Source organism: Rhipicephalus microplus, chromosome 1 (genome assembly GCF_043290135.1).
Source record: "Rhipicephalus microplus isolate Deutch F79 chromosome 1, USDA_Rmic, whole genome shotgun sequence".
Lineage (NCBI taxonomy): Eukaryota > Metazoa > Arthropoda > Arachnida > Ixodida > Ixodidae > Rhipicephalus > Rhipicephalus microplus.
The window spans coordinates 28,744,536-28,762,542 of record NC_134700.1 but is presented as its reverse complement, the minus strand read 5'-3'; the positions used below and the strand labels follow the sequence as shown (position 1 = coordinate 28,762,542).

The window sequence follows — 18,007 nt, the reverse complement described above, 5'->3', positions numbered from 1 at the left end:
ACAGCTTCAAGCCACACGAATACACATGGAGTCAGAAGTACGAAGATTACACAAATCTTTGTATTACCCATCATCCTCATGCTCGCTGAAACGCCATGCGTTGAAGCTCTCATAGACACTAGGGCCAGAGTTTTCGCTAGTGTATATTTAGGAAATTGTGTGCAATACCGGAACCCGAAAAGGATGGGCCAAAAGCTGCATAGAACACACCAATGTGTAGGAGTTTGAAGCATCTGTAAGGAGTTCTGGGCAAGTGTACTTGTGTTGGAGTTCCAGTAAGTGAGTGTGGATACACTCAAATCTTAACATAACAAACCCAAATATAACGAAATATCAGTTATAACGAAGTAAATGATAAGTAGTCGTGGTAGATATAGTGTTAGAAACAAACGTTTATGACAAAGTTTGGAAGTTTACAAACTTAGTTTCATGTAAGATGCAACTTGCGAGAATAGGATACACTCAAACCTCATGTAGGATGAGGCTTGAGTATGTGCAGCCGGCACATGCTCAGTAACTTCCATGAAAGACACATCGCAGTCTTTAGCCTGCCACTACCACAGTGGCGAATATGCTGCACAAGCCATGAAACAGTGTTCTAGTAGTGACGCACCTGTTTCTCCAGCTAGACCCCTCGTGCAAAGTGAAAAGGGTCGTCTCACCAATGGACGGTTGTCGAAAAGGGCAGAACAAGACAAAACATTAATTGCGGTGTGTGTGGGGTGTTCCTTATCTGTGTTTATTTTCAAATAATACAAAAAGTACATATAAGACCTCTGAAGGTGGAGTGACCTCTCATTCAACTCAACGTATGATCTTTCTGCGGGGCTCGTTCGAAAGGCACCTGTAAAGAGGGGAATGCCCACATTACGAACAGGATACAGACTCGTGAATTCACTAAGCGTGGCAGACTATGGCTCCATAGTCTACGCGTGTTTATGAGGCTTCTGTAGAGGTTTAGGAGACATTTTCAGTCACTGCCCCATGATGTACATGACAAGATTTTCAGGACATTTATTGTTTTCATACTTGTGTTCTAAAGATATTTGATGTGTCACACAAATGTTAGCTTTGTGTCTAATATTCAGTCTTAAAAAAACATGGTTGATCCTTCTGTCATAAGAATCGGTAAAACACGAAAGTAAAATATGTCCTTAGAGAATTTGTTTAGTGTACATTGATGTGAGAGAGCTCCCACTATGTCTATTGGTGTTTGACAGCAACAGCATTGCTTAACGGTGATGCATCCATGCTTAAGTTTAGTCATACATCTACATCCCGACGACTAACGTTCATCATTAATGATTAAACAAATCTTTGAAGTCGCAGATCCTTGTGGTAGCTGTAGTTGTTCATAGTAAGAGCGTGACTGATTAGACGCCGAACTTGGGCTAAGGTCGGCAACTCGGGACATGCTGAATTTATTAAACAGCACTGCCCAACCACAGGGAAACACGACGTGCGTCGTTCGTCGGCCCCAATTATTCACTGGTGTCATGAGCATGAGCCCGTAAGAGGAAACAAGACGAGGAGGGGCGGGCAAGATTCAAAATGGCACAAGCGCATGCACCGTACAGAAAGCCTGAGGCACGTTATCTCAGCGTCGATTGGTGCGCGGGCAGCGACAAGCTGTGATTGTCAACTTATACTTGCAAGGAGAAGGCCGCATCGCCAGCAAGCGCACTGGCGATGATAGCGTCAGGGCAGTGACTCGGCAACTTGTGACGATGACGAAGACCTCAACCTACTGCGAGGGAGGCTTCTTAAAATGCGGCAGTCGTGCACAAATACCACCTACATTCCTGGCACCAGCCGCCGAAGACAGTCCCCAGGAGCCATGTGCAGCACTGGGTCTCGCCAGCGGCCCAACCACCGAGACATCCGCCACGTCAGCAAAAGGCTGAGAACACCGTCAAGGACACGACCAATCAGGACATTGGGGGGGGCAAGATCAGCGGTGAAAAGTAAGATAGGCCTGAGTCATGAAGGGAATCAGGAGGGTAGAGATGTCGGACTATGTTTAGGGCAGTTTAGTTAGTGAAAGTATTTATTTGTAGGTTCAATTTGGTGTTAACTATATTTGTGGTGTGCATTTTTTGTATATATTGTTAGACTGCCACGGGGGTTCATTAAATGTGTTTTGTTAAGAGAGTCTTGTCTCAGTTCATCGCCCGCAGCAGCCACCCGTAATACATGACAGTAGGGCGAGTGCAAGTGGGTAATGCGTAGCTACATCCAGGCGAAACAGGTGCGTTCTGGGGGTTGTAGAGCTATGTTTCGTATGGATGATTGCTATATGAGCGGTGCCAATGCTCATGAGAAAGTCGCCACCTTGCTGTGCAATAAGGCGGTGACAAAATTGCACTTATGCTAGTACCGAATGCGACGGATGCTTAGAAAGGACGTGTTAAAGGAACTAATCTCAGATGCCACGGTCATGATGCATTGCTCCTCTTTACCAAGAATGCAGAGAGAGGGCAGTGGTAGATCTAAAAGGTTTGTTTTTATAAAGCGTACAAAGTATGTGACTGTGGCCCTGTGCCCGGTATCTGTTGTCGTGAACCTAGAGGCCAAGGATTTGACTCCCATTGATGGAACTTTTTCTTTGTTTTCTGATCGTGCATATTTTCAGAGGTTATTTCCGTGGTGGAAATACATCCCTGAAATATTGGTGAACCCCAGCATGAAACACTTTCATGTTAAAATTTATGTCCTGTTTTTGTACATAGGCGTTAACCCTGTAGGTCTATGTCAAGATCAGGATGCAAGCCTTTCTTTCTCGAGAACTTGACACATGTGCTTTTTTGAAGATTACGGCACCTCGTTTTACCACCTTGTTTAGACCAAGCTGAACCTGTCACTCACATGTCACCAATTTGCACAATCCAAATCCTACCTGCACATCATCCACATAAGTGCGATAAAACATATTTCTTGGGATGTGCAGATGCAGTGAATTCATTTTACCTAAAAAAGTGTGCAGCTGATGACACTGCATTGCCGTACTTCTGTCTCGTGAACAAATGTTCGTGATAGCACATTTTTCACTGGGACACGAAAAGTGCGACTGAACTGGTAAATATTATACTCAACATTCTACCTTGTACACCTAGCTGGGACAGATATTTCAGCACTAATGGCACCAAATATGTTGGTTGACCGCTTATTTTCTTGACGCTCTTCCAGACCTTAGTTTCATCTTCATAGGAGTTCGTACCAGATATGAACCTCTGTCAGCTGTCCCTTCTGGCCTTCCGATGTGTCCTCCAATCTTGCGATTTGATGTGTTTAAAATTAGTGACATTTTATGCAGTGAAGGAATCTTGCAGACGACCCCAAGCTATAGTTTGTTTCCTCCAAGCCTTGCAACAGTCACTGTTCCACCAGGAAACAAGATGTTTACTAGTGGCACTAGTTCTTGGTATATATTTAGTAGCTTTATTGATAATAAAAGTAGTAAAATATTTCACAGCAGCATCATTAGGGACTGGTTTTATTATGAGTATCATAAAAACAAATGTGATTCTTTATGCTATTTGTATAAATCACTCTGAAAATTTCATCATGAATGAGCTTTTAGTTTACAAGATATGGACAATGACTGTATGATCCTGCTGGGTGCTCTAAGGCTACAGCAAAAACAGCAAATTGGCAAATTACATTACAGACCTTAACACATTGCAAAACATAAACTTAGGGATTTGTTGGGCACATAGTGTGATATTGTAAGAAGCATTTAATGCATATGCTGACTCGCATTCACTGTACTAAGTGGTCACCGTGCTGTTGCTGTTTTCTCTACTGCACTTGCGTCTTTTGCCGTGAGGCACAGTTCCATGAAGTAGACTGTTTTTTCATTCAAAATGTGGACCACAAAATACACTTTCAACAAGCATCGACGTTGCTTGACAGCCAGTGCCTTTTCCCTTGTTTTTCCACCTTTTCTACTAGCTTTGAGGGATTTACCTCTGGAATTCAAGTTCAGTGACATTGGATCATGTTCTGCGAATAAGCACCACACGTTACTTATGTCTGTCTCACAAATTGAATGACCCTCACCACCACTTTTTTCGATAAATTGAATTCAGTAGGTTTTCTTTTCTTTATTGTTGCAATCCAGTAGATGCCTACGTTTGCATCCACCTGGTCAGTACTCCCGCAAAACAGTTATATCAGGTAACTACAATAGAGCAAGGCACTTTTGTTTTCTTCTGCAGACTTGAAGGTAACTTTGCATTTCAATATTTCAACTTTTACACCTGAACACATAATTGAATTGGTGATGCCTCACCTTGGTCTTCATAATCTGCCTAATCTTCATCAATAACATCCACCATTGCGACAGCTGTCAGCAGGCACATGTTTAGCACCTGCTCTAAGCTGCCTATAAGGCTGTCTACGATTTAGATGCACATAGAATGCCAGGGGGCCAAAATTTTGGAGCCTTTTATTATGACACCCCTCATAATAATACCGTGGTTTTGCTATGTTAAACTCCAAGAGTTATTCTATATTATTCTTAAATTTCCCACGAGATACCCGAAATCATCCCCTGCGACATGTTCATCTAACTCCGATAGCTAGTAAATGCAGACAGTCAACACAGCTTTATCGTTCTCTTGGAGTATTCTAGTCATATCCTTTATAATAAATCTTAGCATACAGTAAACTTGCGCATGAGTGCAGCAAGATGACCCTATAAGGAGTGTAAATCAATATAATGAACGTAAAAGCGTAGCGTGACTGTATGGCAACACGTAAAATAACACGATTGTTTGCAAGGAAGACGATGCTTACTCAGTTTCAAATTTTCATCGGCAATCGCACAGTGCACGTTATCTTTATAATCATGTGCACCACACTATTGAAAAATTAACAAAAGGAATCTGTTCACCCGAAGGCACGTTGCATGCCGACATGGCGAAATGTAGAACCACTATTTCGTGCTGTCCTAGCACCTTCCCAATAAACATAGAAAAATTCTGCCACATGTAAGCGGTAGCCTAAGCTATCGCAAGACATATTAACGGTATTCTGGTGCGGTTTTATAACGCTGCATAAGTTGAAATGTTTCGTCAGAAAATGCATTACCATATGGTCACACTGGTTAAAGGTCTAAAAAACCCGCATCGGCTCGACTCCCAGGATCCCCTTTTCGAATCTAGAGTCTTGAAAACCTCTTGAAAACACGTGGTGAATAGCGATGGAGAGATCGTGTCCCTCTGCCTCACACCCTTCTTTATTGGGATTCTGTCGCTTTTTTTATGAAGAAGTATGGTGGCTGTGAATCGATTGTAGATTTCTTTCAGTATGTTTATATTCTTAAGACGTTTATTGGCGGACACTAGTTGATGATCCACGACAGCGACAGTCAATGCGGGGACCGACTCTCTGCACGAGCTGCTCTTCCTCTTATGAAAAGGGCGACCCACTAGAAGGCACTGGAGAGGACGACCCACTGTTCAAAGGCTTTGCCACAACTACCCCGGGTACGAAAAGGGAGCCGCCTGGCAACCTAACAGGTGGTTACAATGAGCGGGTCATGGTAGGCCTTGAGGCGCTCCACGTTAACAATGTCGCGTCCTCTACGGCGCATGTCCGAAGATGGTTCGATTGGTTCAATCGAGTAGTTTACAGGGGCAGTGCATTTGACGACACGGTAGGGGCCTTCGTATCTGGGCAATAGTTCTGAAGATAGGCCAGTTGCAGTGGTAGGGATCGAGAGCCAGACGAGCGCTCCAGGAAGGAACGTGGGCGCAGTAGTGCTGGCGTCAGCGCGAATGCTTTTTTGCCGCTCTTAATCGTGCGCAGTAAAGGTCTTTGCAAGCTCTCGACATTCTTCAGCAAGCTTGGCTGTAGCAGAAATAGGCGCCCACTCAGACAGATCTGGCTTGTACGGAAGTATCGTGTCGATGGTGTGCGACGGGTGCCTTCCATATAATAAAAACAAAGGTGAAAAGCCAGTGGTGCTCTGAGGGGCGGTATTATATGCGTAGGTGACGAAGGGTAGAATGGAATCCCAATTTGTGTGATCGGGGGCGACATACTTGGAGAGCATGTCGCCGAGCATACGATTGAAGCGTTCGGTGAGGCCATTCGTCTGCGGGTGGTAAGCAGCAGTTTTGCAGCGAACAACGTTGCACTCTTTAAGAATGGCTTCAACAACTTCAGACAGGAAGACGCGGCCTCGGTCACTGAGCAGTTCCTGAGGTGAACCGTGTTGCAAAATGAATTGGTGGAGCAGAAAGGAGGCCACATCGCTCGCTAGAGACCGCGGGGAGAGCGGCCGTTTTGGCGTATCGCAGGAGGTGGTCCACAGCGACAATGGCCCAGCGGTTACCAGCCGATGTTAGTGGAAGTGGCCCATACGATTGCCAAACATTCCTTCTCGGTGACGGTGTAATTAGTCTCGGCCTTAGTAAGCGTACGGCTTGCATACGCCACGACATATTCCAGGAACCCTGGTTTGCGCTGTGCAAGGACAGCGCCAAGGCCGACACCACTGGCATCCGTGTGTACCTCTGTAGGGGCCGTAGGCTTGTAGTGGCGGAGTATGGGAGGCGACGTCAACAAACGACGGAGCGTTGTGAAAGCGTCGTCACACTGTGATGACCACGAATGGAAAGGCCCGTTACTTCCGAGGAGCTTCGTCAGCGGCGATATGATGGTCGCGAAGTTTCGAATGAAGCGCCGAAAGTAGGAACACAGCCCTACGAAACTGCGCAGTTCCTTGACGGATGTCGGCTTGGGGAACTCGGCCACGGCCCGAAGCTTAGCTGGATCAGGGAGAATTCCGTCCTTGGATACGACGTAGCCGAGTATTGTCAGCTGCCGAGCTGCAAATCGGCACTTCTTTAGGTTCAGTTGCAGACTGGCGTCACTCAGACGCGTTAAAACATGCTGTAGGGGTTGAAGATGCGTCGAGAAGTCCGGAGCGAAAACGACGACGTCATCGAGGTAGCACAGGCACGTGTGCCATTTCAGATCACGCAGAAGAGTATCCATCATGCGCTCAAAGGTGGCGGGCGCATTGCACAGCCCGAACGGCATGACGTTCAATTCGTACAAGCCGTCGTGGGTGACAAAAGCGGTCTTCGGTCGAGCGTCCTCAGCCATAGGTACTTGCCAGTACCCTGAGCGCAAATCGAGGGATGAAAAGAATTCTGCTCCTTGCAGGCTGTCAATCGCATCTACCCGCGGTAGTGGGTACACGTCCTTATGAGTGATCTTGTTGAGGCATCGGTAGTCCACACAGAACCACACAGAACCGTCCTTCTTCGTGACGAGAACGACAGGAGACGCCCAAGGGCTGGGCGTCTCCTGTCCAATAACATCACGGCGAAGCATGTCGTCGATATGCTCGTTGATTACATGGCCTTCTGTGGGAGATACGCGATATAGATGTTGCCGCAGTGGTGGCTGTGTGCCTGTGTCGATGCGATGCGTAACTGTAGATGTGCGGCCGAGAGAAGGTTGGGCGACATCAAAAGAAGACCGGAATTCTTCCAACAGGCCCAGAAGCTGGGAACGCTGGCCTGGCGTAAGGTTGTCGGGAATGGAGGGACCGAATATATCATCGAATGATGAAGCAGATGTTGAAACAGCACTAAGTGTACTGGAACTTGAGCAGTGCATGTCATCGGGTTGATCCATGACTTGTTCGTCTTCGATGGGTTCCACGCTGCCGAGACATTCCCCTCGCACCAACGTAACGCTGTACGGGGATGAGTTCACTACAAAAATAGTGGTGCTGCCGTGAGTGAGTTGCACGGTCGCGAAAGGAACCAGCAAACCTTTTCTGAGGAAAACACAATGAGATGGCGAAAGGCTTTGCCACAATATATGTTTCGTTGACACCCTGATGCTTCGACTTAGTCAAACGCCTTCTCGTAATCATTGAAGGCTATGTATAGGGACTGGTTGTATTCCACGCATTTCTCTATCATCCAACTGATAGCATGATTATGGTCTATTGTGGAGTAGCCTGAACGAAATCCTGCTTGGACCTTTGGCTGACTGAACTCTAATGTTGCTATAATTTTATTAGCCATTATTTTTGTAACTAGTGTGTAGAGAATGGATAGTAAGAGGCGAGGCCTTGCCGGTTTTGGGGGTGTTGGCTATAAAGCGAGCCGATGGCCGGTATTCTATGATGAGTTGCATGTGAGTGTTATTTCTTGCTGTTATGCTAGGTGCTGGCTTTCCTGCTGTTGTTTCACTGCGTATGTCCCATTAACCACCAGTCTGCGGGGATTCTTTGTTCCGGGTTTTTGGCATTCCTGTGTGCGTCAGTGTCGTGTTGAGCCGGTTCGGAAGGCTGTTTGTGATTATTTTGAGTCATGCATTAAAGACGGTTCTCGTTCCCTGGGTTGCTGGCTCGTGCACTGCGAATTTTGGCTAACTGACCCTTCTGAGCGAAGGCAGAGCCTTCAATATATACACAGCAATAGTGGGACTCGAACTCATTTATAAGAGTGGAATTTCGACAATGATTATCATTCGCGAAGTGCACGGTCTTGCACTGCGTATCGTGCGAAAGCATGTCACGAGTGATAGTCCCCAATATAAAGTACTAATAATGAAGCTCTATCAACATACTGACAATAAAACAAATGAGGAAAGCTTCCGCTACGTGGAAATATAATTAAAGAAGCACAAAGAATTCGCCGTAAAGCCGAGAAAAGTTTTCAATTCAATGAGCCTTTTCGTGGGTTCGTGAGCATGTTCCCAGGTCATTAATTATTAAATCAAGGATACTAGTGTTTCCTGGCTCCATGTTGCTCTGGGTTGTGCCTCTTCTTTGAGTGCAGATTAAAGCACGGTTATTACACGCAATATTCCCGCAAGGATACATTCGCTTGCCCAGGTACTGCGGGAAACGAGGTGAAGCAGCGCTTCCGCGAGCAGACGACACTCCGCCGGTGTTCCGGCTTCCCATAATGCTTTGCGGCCGCCGTAGGGGGCGTGCGTCAATTTCTGGGAAAGTCCATTGTACAATCGGCGTGACGGGGTGACGGTTCGCATTTGCTTTAGGCGTTGTGTCGTGCTCCACACCATGCTGCAGCAATCAGGCGCCTTCTTCTAACCACCATCTCCATTTGGTTGTGCGCGGTTGCGACGATGTCACATCGGCAGAGCTACACAGGTGACTTCAAGTACCAAGTGATACTATTTACCGAGGACTCGAGCACATTTTTGCCATGCAGTGCGAGTTCTGCAGGGTCACCAAAAGCAGCGGAACAGTCTGTTTGCGTGCGAATGTCGGCTTCGTGCTTTTCGCGACCCTGCAGTCAGCAGGGGTGGCAGCAAAGACGTCGTTTGGGAAGTCACGGATGCTTGCAAAGAATCCGATGACGACATCATCTTGCACATCTGAGAAGATGATGGCCCCGGCAGCGATTAGGGCGCTAAGTTGTGCATATAAAACTGTGCTACGTTTCAATTTGTCTGTTTCTAAGCTTAAAAAAAATAAAAGCATCGGTCGATCTATATTCCAATATTTTTTTTTTTCTCTCGTAGAACACTATAAGTAGGGGTCGACCTATATTCGTGCTCGCTCTATTTTCGAGTAAATACGGTATATTATACAGGGCTATGTTACACTAAAAACTGCTTAGCATATCTGCTTTCCATGGCAAATATTGTCACGGGGTCTAAAGGAAGCCAACTCGATGTTCAGATGAAACTGTTTATTCAGCCTGCTTTCCATGGCAAATATTGTCAAGGGGTCTAAAGGAAGCCAACTCGATGTTCAGATGAAACTGTTTATTCGGCCTAACTTATGGCCAATAAAGTGAAGGTCAAATTACAGCAACACACGGGCACTAATAGCGGCAAACAGAGCGTCAGGCGGCGATCAACTTACAAGCGGCAAAGCGCAGCGGCATTCATATACGTGCCATTGAATTTTCTAGCGCTATTCAGAATAATCTGTAGTATTTGTGAAGCGGGCATAATTTTAACACAATTATCTACTACAGTACTGAAGCTTTAATTGATTGATTGATTTGTAGGGTTTAACGTCCCACAAAACGTCCATAAATAAAACCACCATATGATTATGAGAGACGCCGTAGTGGAGGGCTCTGGAAATTTCGACCACCTCGGGTTCTTTAACCTGCACCCAAATCTTAGTACACGGGCCTACTCCATTCCCGCCTCCGTCGGAAATGCAGCCGCCACAGCCGGGATTTGATCCCGCGACCTGCAGGTCAGCAGCCGAGTACCTTAGCCACTAGACCACCGTGGGGGGGCTACAGTACTGAAGCTTCTCGAACACGGAAGACGTGGTTTGGCTGAGAATTATTAACAGTGTAATGGGGCGATAACCAAACTAAAGGAAGGAATGTGGCAATATGTACAAAGCTTCTGCATTGCAAGGTGGACAAAACTCAAGCTTAAACCAACAGGCATGACACGAATAATACTTTGTGAGAGCTTAGCATATTTCACTAAGGTCATTGACCGTAACACGCCTCAGGCGGTGTGAAAAATTAATGAGGATTTCTCTCACCTTCTGGGAAGGGAAATATCTGTGCCAAGTTTGCCTCTCCCATGAAAAGATTTGCCAGGAATGAATTAGACTCCTGGAAAAGGAAGCATGGCTTAATCGTGCTGCCAAGATCTACAATAACTGACCACGGGAAAAGACACACACAGCGTGGCAAGCATGATTCAGTGCAGAGCATGTGTAATGTGGAAAAAAGCATTGCATTACCCATCCTTTGCCCTGCATACTGATAAAATTTTACCCTACTGTTGCCTTTAACATTCAGCTAAAAACACTTCCTAAAGGTCACTAAAACACAATGACTAACCTTGTTTCATTATCGGGTAACACAATTTCATAAATATGCGGCCTAACAAACACAACTTCGGTTCATGTTGTAACATGGTAGCATAAACGAGCTGGTTTTACAGAAATTATGGTGTCTGCATCTTTGATTGTGAGCAAAAAGTCAGACAGCAATAGATGCAAGAAATGATGATCACGAGTTTGAGCCTGAACTGAACCCAGGCTTTTGAAGAGTGTGAAGCATGGAACCTTGGGCAAGTTGGTAGGAGATGACTGAATATTGGAACATGTGTGTTATCTTCGTCAGTTTTTTTTTATTAATGAAATAGAAAATGAACAAAGAAGTTGTTGTCACTGTTACTTGGTGATGGCTACTTTCTACTTGATTGTTAGAAATAAAGAGTAGAAAAAAACAAAATAGCATATATGCAGATACAGTCCTACATAGGTGGGTACAAAAGTTCTCATGTAGACAGAACACATAGCCGCCACGATCACTTTTAAATATAGTTTGCTCAGTAGTGGTCACAAATCTTTGTTTCTTCGAGAAAACGTTGCAGCACCTTCATTGCTCTGAGATTTATTTTAGATGGTCTTGAACCAAGTATTTTATCCAAACTAAACGTTTCCTTAGGATCTAGCGTTTGGATTTCCTGTTCGAGGCGCCGTCGGTGTGTGTCGAGTTTCGGACAGTCGAGCAACAGGTGATAGATATCCACGTCGTCGTGACCACATGAACATACTGACGTATTGCACACTGAATGAGAAGTAAGAAGTAGAAGTGCTTTGTGTTAGCAGTTCCAAGTCTTAGGCGATGTACGAGAGTGTCTTTGTATGTTGCACTATTCTTATACTCAATTATAACCTTCAGAGTAATAGGCAGGTTTTTTGCCACAGAGCCATTCCAGTGCTTGTAACTCTATTATGAAAAATGCTACACAGGTGTTATACAGTGACAGGAGCTGTGTTGACATATGACATTGGGTGGCAGAAGTATAGAATCACAGCAGTAATCGCACCAGATCAATCGTGCAACGCGTGGGTGGCCAAGCTGTCATACAGTGCTTAGGCACAAAATAATCATTATTACCAACATCAACACGGAATGGAGCTGCATAAATATGCATATTACCTAGCATATTTAATTATGTGCTTAGTTTTTTTGTAGAACAATGAATAATGGCACTTAATGAATTACAAATATGGGACATTTATTATATCATAAAAGGGCTATTGTTATACACACCGATGTCCCTTCCCTCTCAACAGAGTTCAGGTGCCCACAAAGAAGCAAAGCCAGGCTAGCAAATGAAGAGGTGATGCAAACGATGCCCATTATGCTATCCTTATCTACTCTTGAGAATGAAGCTGTCCAAGTTCTTAAAAGCAAAGCTGTTAGAGCTAGCAAAAAGAATGTCCCTGCTTCAAAAAAGCTATCGTGATCACGAGCATGCCCCAGAATTTGGGCAAATCTTACCGAAACTAGTAATCACCCTGCTGGGCGAGATAAGGAGCATAGAACGAAAGAAGGACAGAGGTAGAAAGGTATATAAAAAGAACACAGTGAATCTTGCTGGGCTAAAAAAAAGATGTTCCCACGATGGGATCCAAACCTACAAACCCTCAAACCAAAGGTGAACATCCTACCCTTCAGCTATCTAAGCATGCTGGCAGAGCATAGCATAGCCTAGTAACAGTACAATGTCGCAAGGGGGTTGGAAAAAAAAGTATAGGTGAGAAGGAGGGAAGAGAGCAAGGCTTAGCACGAAAAGGAGAAAAAAAGCCAAAAAGAGCAAAAATATAGCAGAGACAGAAGAGCAATGAAAGAAAAAGATAGAGGAAGAAAAGAAAAAGGAAAGACCGAGAAAGAAACCATCATGTCTTTTATGCACAACCTGGTTGCCCTGCACATGAGTCACGCCCACCGACGAAGACATTGCACGCAACCTTTACTCTGCAATGCATAGCCTGGCTGTGCCCGATCATGTCCAGAAAGTCACGGGGCGTCCTAAGAAAGTCCGTACTCGCTATGAGTAGTTCAGCCCCAAAACAGCAGCTTTCCCTTTCCCCCACACAACCTTTTTTTTTTTTTACTCTATGCCAACAAGCTCACAGTAGGGACACAAAGCAGAATCCTTCAAATATGCATTAAAAAAAACATTGTTACTAGCCAGTTGGCCAAAAAAATGTCTGCAGATAAGAAAATATTACACACGAAGTCTTCTCTCGGAGTTAGTGATCTCGCAGTACCTCACAATGTATTGAATACCCATTCTTCCCCTAACCTAAAAATTAAAGCTCTTTTTTTGTTGTTTGGATAAACAGAGGGTCCATTAACCCATTTATCTAGGCCATACCTCAAGATCGAAGACACTTATAATATTTTACGAGGCCTTTTTTCTCTGGCATGCCCCAAGACTTTTGTTTGCTCAAAGAGTGGCTTGCAATAAGCACATGGCCTACAGTATACTGTGAAGCGTTGTCCACTATCTGAACTTGCAGCACACAAATGCTCCAACAAGCGTTTAATCAAGCATTTTCCCGTTTGGCCCACATAGACCCAGCCACAGTTTCACCCTAAGTCTAAATATTTCACGCGGTATTGTGAAAGTGGCAAAAGAAATTTCGTGTGAATACTTTTTTTTCCAGCACCATGCAAGTTGTCCCACATAACCACAGTTGGAAAAGTGATGGAAGCTGCGTACAAACTGCAAGTGCCAAGTTTGTAGGATGCACAATGGAGATAGTCTTAGAGGTCCCACTGAGCTATGGCAGAGTCTATGCGAGTCAAATGGGAAGATGCTTGAACAAGCGCCTGTTGAGGCACTCAAGGTGGTAATGTGGCCTAGTTGGTTGTGATCGCTGGCATTCATTTCGATAGCACAAAATTTAATGATGCCGATGCAGGACAGGATAAAAACAGAATGGATACACTAGACATCAACTGATTTTATTGAAAAAAATATACAAACTGAAAACCCTCATGACGGATGTGCATGGACACTTCAGGAAGCTCTCTTTTCCACATATTTCAACGGAAAAAAACTTTTATTTATTTATCTTTTGTTGCATGACCGAAATGAACGCCAGTGCCTGTTGGATCGTTTGTAGTGTTTGATGCATATTGCCAGACTTTTGAACCATGCACATATGCACCCAGCAACGAAAACGAAGATCGCTCGCTGTTCACTCTACCAGCTGAACCAGTCAGCTGTCCGACCGCTCCTGCAAATGTGTATTTTAAATAGTATATTTTGAAAATAGTCTACGGTGCGAGCGAATTGTAATTTATGCAAAGTACTCAGTAAAACGTTGCCCGTCGTCACCAGAGAGCTATGCAGCCAGCGCATCATCCATCTTCCGAACATGTCTTCCCCAAAAACCTGCCTCCATCTCCATCTGTTTCGCCAGCTCCAACGTATGCCTCCGGAATCTCGGGACATTTTTAGCCCAGCCTGGCCTTGACGTTGACGATTGCCTTAGCATGCATGAGCATGTTAGTCAAGAGAGAGAGAGAGTAAAAAAGGAAAGGCCGGGAGGTTAACCAGATATTGGCATCTGGTTTGCTACCCAGCGCTGGGGGCGGGAAAGTGGGGGCAAGAAAGAGGGGGTAGAAATAGAGAAAAAAAAACGCACGCGCACTCATAAAAAAAAACAAAAACACACACAGGAAGGGCGTCCTATAGCTACAACCGTTCAGTAAGGCTGGTCGATCGCAAAAAGTGCAGTAGCGCTTTCAGGGCCCTCTTCTGTGAAGTGGCATCCTGATGACACTGCAGAATTCCCTGCTCCGACAGAGGTTCATCATCTGATTTGTTGAGTTCCTTGCGAAGGCATAGTCGTTGTTTACTATACGCTAGGCAGTCACAAAGAATATGTTTGATTGTTTCCTCTTTGCCACAGTGGCCACAGGCTGCGGTGTCGGCCATCCCAATGTGGAAAGCGTAGGCGTTGGTAAACGCAACGTCCAACCACAGCCTACATAACAGGGTCTGGTCTGCTCGGCAAAGCCTCGACGGGACTTGAGGACTTAGCGTAGGGTCAAGCGAGTACAGTCGGGCATGCTTGAAGTGTGGCCGATTCCATTGTGATGTGGTTTGCTGGCGAGCAAGCCTGCGGAGCTTTCGTGCAGCATCTGTCCTAGAAAGTGGTAGTCGCAGTTTATGATCTTCTGTGTGGGCTGAGCGGGCAGCTTGATCGGCCCGTTCATTGCCGATGATTCCGCAGTGACTGGGCAACCACTGAAATGTAATTTGGTGCCCTTTCTCAGTCAGGTGGTGTATAACCTCTGCTATCTCTAGTACCAGCTGCTCGTGTGGTCCACGGCGTAAGGCTGATAGTAGAGACTGTAGTGCCGCCTTCGAGTCGCAGAAAATAGTCCACTTGCCTGTAGGTTGATCAACTACAAATTGCAACGCGGCACGAAGTGCTGCCAATTCTGCTGCCGTTGATGTTGTTGCGTGAGATGTCTTGAATTTAATTGTCGTGGCCAACCTTGGTATCACTACTGCTCCTGTAGAGCTGTCCGGCTGAACCGATCCGTCAGTGTATATATGTGTGGAGTCTTGATATTTCTCATACAAGAGAAGTAGTGTGAGCTGTTTAAGAGCCGGTGACGACAAATTGGCCTTTTTATGGTCGCCAGGTCATCATCATCATCATCATCAGCCTGACTACGTCCACTGCAGGACAAAGGCCTCTCCCATGTTCCGCCAGTTAACCCGGTGCTGTGCTTGCTGCTGCCAATTTATACCCGCAAACTTCTTAATCTCATCTGCCCACCTAATCTTCTGTCTCCCCCTAACCCGCTTCCCTTCTTTGGGAATCCAGTCAGTTACCCTTAATGACCAGCGGTTATCCTGTCTACGCACTACATGCCCTGCCCATGTCCATTTCTTCTTCCTGATTTCAGCTATGATATCCTTAACCCCCGTTTGTTCCCTAATCCATTCTGCTCTCTTCTTGTCTCTTAAGGTTACACCTACCATTTTTCTTTCCATTGCTCGCTGCGTCGTCCTCAATTTAAGCTGAACCCTCTTTGTAAGTCTCCAGGTTTCTGCTCCGTAGCTAAGTACTGGCAAGATACAGCTGTTATATACCTTCCTCTTGAGGGATAGTGGCAATCTACCTGTCATAATTTGAGAGTGCTTGCCGAATGTGCTCCACCCCATTCTTATTCTTCTAGTTACTTCAATCTCGTGGTTCGGCTCTGCGGTTATTACCTGCCCTAAGTAGACATAGTCTTTTACAACTTCAAGTGCACTATTACCTATCTCGAAGCGCTGCTCCTTGCCGAGGTTGTTGTACATTACTTTCGTTTTCTGCAGATTAATTTTAAGACCCACCTTTCTGCTCTCCTTGTCTAACTCCGTAACCATGAGTTGCAATTCGTCCCCCGAGTTACTCAGCAATGCAATGTCATCGGCGAAGCGCAGGTTACTAAGGTATTCTCCATTGACTCTTATCCCTAACTGTTCCCATTCTAGGCTTCTGAAAACCTCCTGTAAGCACGCGGTAAATAGCATTGGGGAAATTGTGTCCCCCTGCCTTACACCCTTTTTGATTGGTATTCTGTTGCTTTCTTTATGAAGCACTATGGCAGCAGTTGATCCCCTGTAGATTTCTTCCAGAATGTTTATATATACTTCATCTACGCCCTGATTCCGCAGTGTTTGCATGACGGCTGATATTTCTACAGAATCAAACGCCTTCTCGTAATCTATGAAGGCTATGTATAGTGGTTGGTTATACTCTGAGCATTTCTCTATTACCTGATTGATAGTATGAATGTGGTCAATTGTTGAGTAGCCTGTTTGGAATCCTGCTTGTTCCTTTGGTTGATTGAATTCTAATGTTTTCTTTACTCTGTTAGCAATTACCTTTGTAAATAGCTTGTATACTACAGAGAGCAAGCTGATCGGCCTGTAATTCTTAAAGTCCTTGTCATCCCCTTTCTTATGTATTAAGATGATGTTAGCGTTCTTCCAAGACTCTGGTACTCTTCCCGTCAGGAGACACCTCGTAAACAGGGTGGCTAGTTTTTCTAACACAATCTGTCCTCCATCTTTCAGCAGATCTGATGTTACCTGATCCTCACCAGCAGCTTTGCCTCTTTGCATGCTCTCCAAAGCTTTTCTGACTTCTTCTATCATTACTGGTGGGGTGTAATCTGGGTTACTGCTAGTTCTTATAGTATTAAGGTCGTGGTTGTCTCGGCTACTGTAGAGATCTCTGTAAAACTCCTCCGCTATTTTAACTATCCTATCCATATTGGTAGTTATTTTGCCTTCTTTGTCCCTTATTGCATACATCCGACTTTTGCCTATCCCAAGTTTCCTCCTCAATGCTTTGACACTTCCTCCGTTTTTCAGAGCGTGTTCAATTCTCTCCATGTTATACCTTCTTACATCGCATACCTTACGTCTATTAATCAACTTCGAAAGCTCTGCCAGTTCTATTTTGTCTGTTGTGCTTGACACTTTCATGATTTGACGCTTCTTAATTAGGTTCTTCGTTTCCTGGGAAAGCTTGCCAGTGTCCTGTCTTACTACCCTGCCTCCAACTTCCACTGCACACTCCGTAATGATACTCGTCAGATTATCATTCATTGTATCTACGCTAAGGTTGGTTTCGTCACTAAGAGCCGAGTACCTGTTCTGCAGCGACACTCTGAATTCCTGTACTTTCCCTCTCAGTGCTGGCTGATTGATTGGCTTCTTGCGTATCAGTTTCAGTCGTTCCTTCTTCAAGTCTAGGCGAATTCGAGACCGTACCATTCTATGGTCACTGCATCGTACCTTGCCAATCACTTCCACATCCTGCACGATTCCAGGGTGTGCACTCATTATAAAGTCTATTTCGTTCTTATTTTCGCCATTAGGGCTCCTCCATGTCCACTTGCAGTTTTCTCGTTTTCGGTAGAAGGTATTCAAAATCCGTAAATTATTGCGCTCTGTGAATTCTACTAGTAGCTCTCCTCTGGCGTTTCTAGTACCGATGCCATAATCTCCTACTGCCTGGTCTCCAGCCTGCTTCTTCCCTACCTTTGCATTAAAGTCGCCCATCACTATAGTATACTGTGTTTTTACCTTACTCATTGCCGATTCCACGTCTTCATAGAAGCTTTCAACTGAAGCGTCATCATGGCTGGATGTAGGCGCGTAAGCCTGTACTACCTTCATCTTGTATCTTTTATTCAGTTTAATTACGATA

At 45.1% G+C, this 18,007-nt stretch overlaps 1 protein-coding gene across 6 annotated transcripts in view; it reads right to left on the bottom strand.

Annotated features, from left to right (window-relative positions):
* Window positions 1-18,007, bottom strand: part of LOC119178100 (very long-chain specific acyl-CoA dehydrogenase, mitochondrial-like) — a 236,796-nt gene that overhangs the window by 186,249 nt on the left and 32,540 nt on the right. For 4 of the 6 annotated variants that reach the window (XR_012894667.1, XR_012894668.1, XM_075891514.1 and 1 more), the window contains exon 3: window positions 10,514-10,586. The exons of 1 other annotated variant lie outside the window; for it this stretch is intronic. Coding sequence is in view for 2 of the 5 variants with exons in the window: in XM_075891514.1 (XP_075747629.1) it covers window positions 10,514-10,586 (73 nt within the window). In the remaining 3 variants the exon portion in view is untranslated. Of the gene's footprint in view, window positions 1-1,798; window positions 1,901-10,513; window positions 10,587-18,007 lie in introns of those variants that run through there. One more of the 6 variants, XM_075891518.1, reaches the window with a different exon arrangement.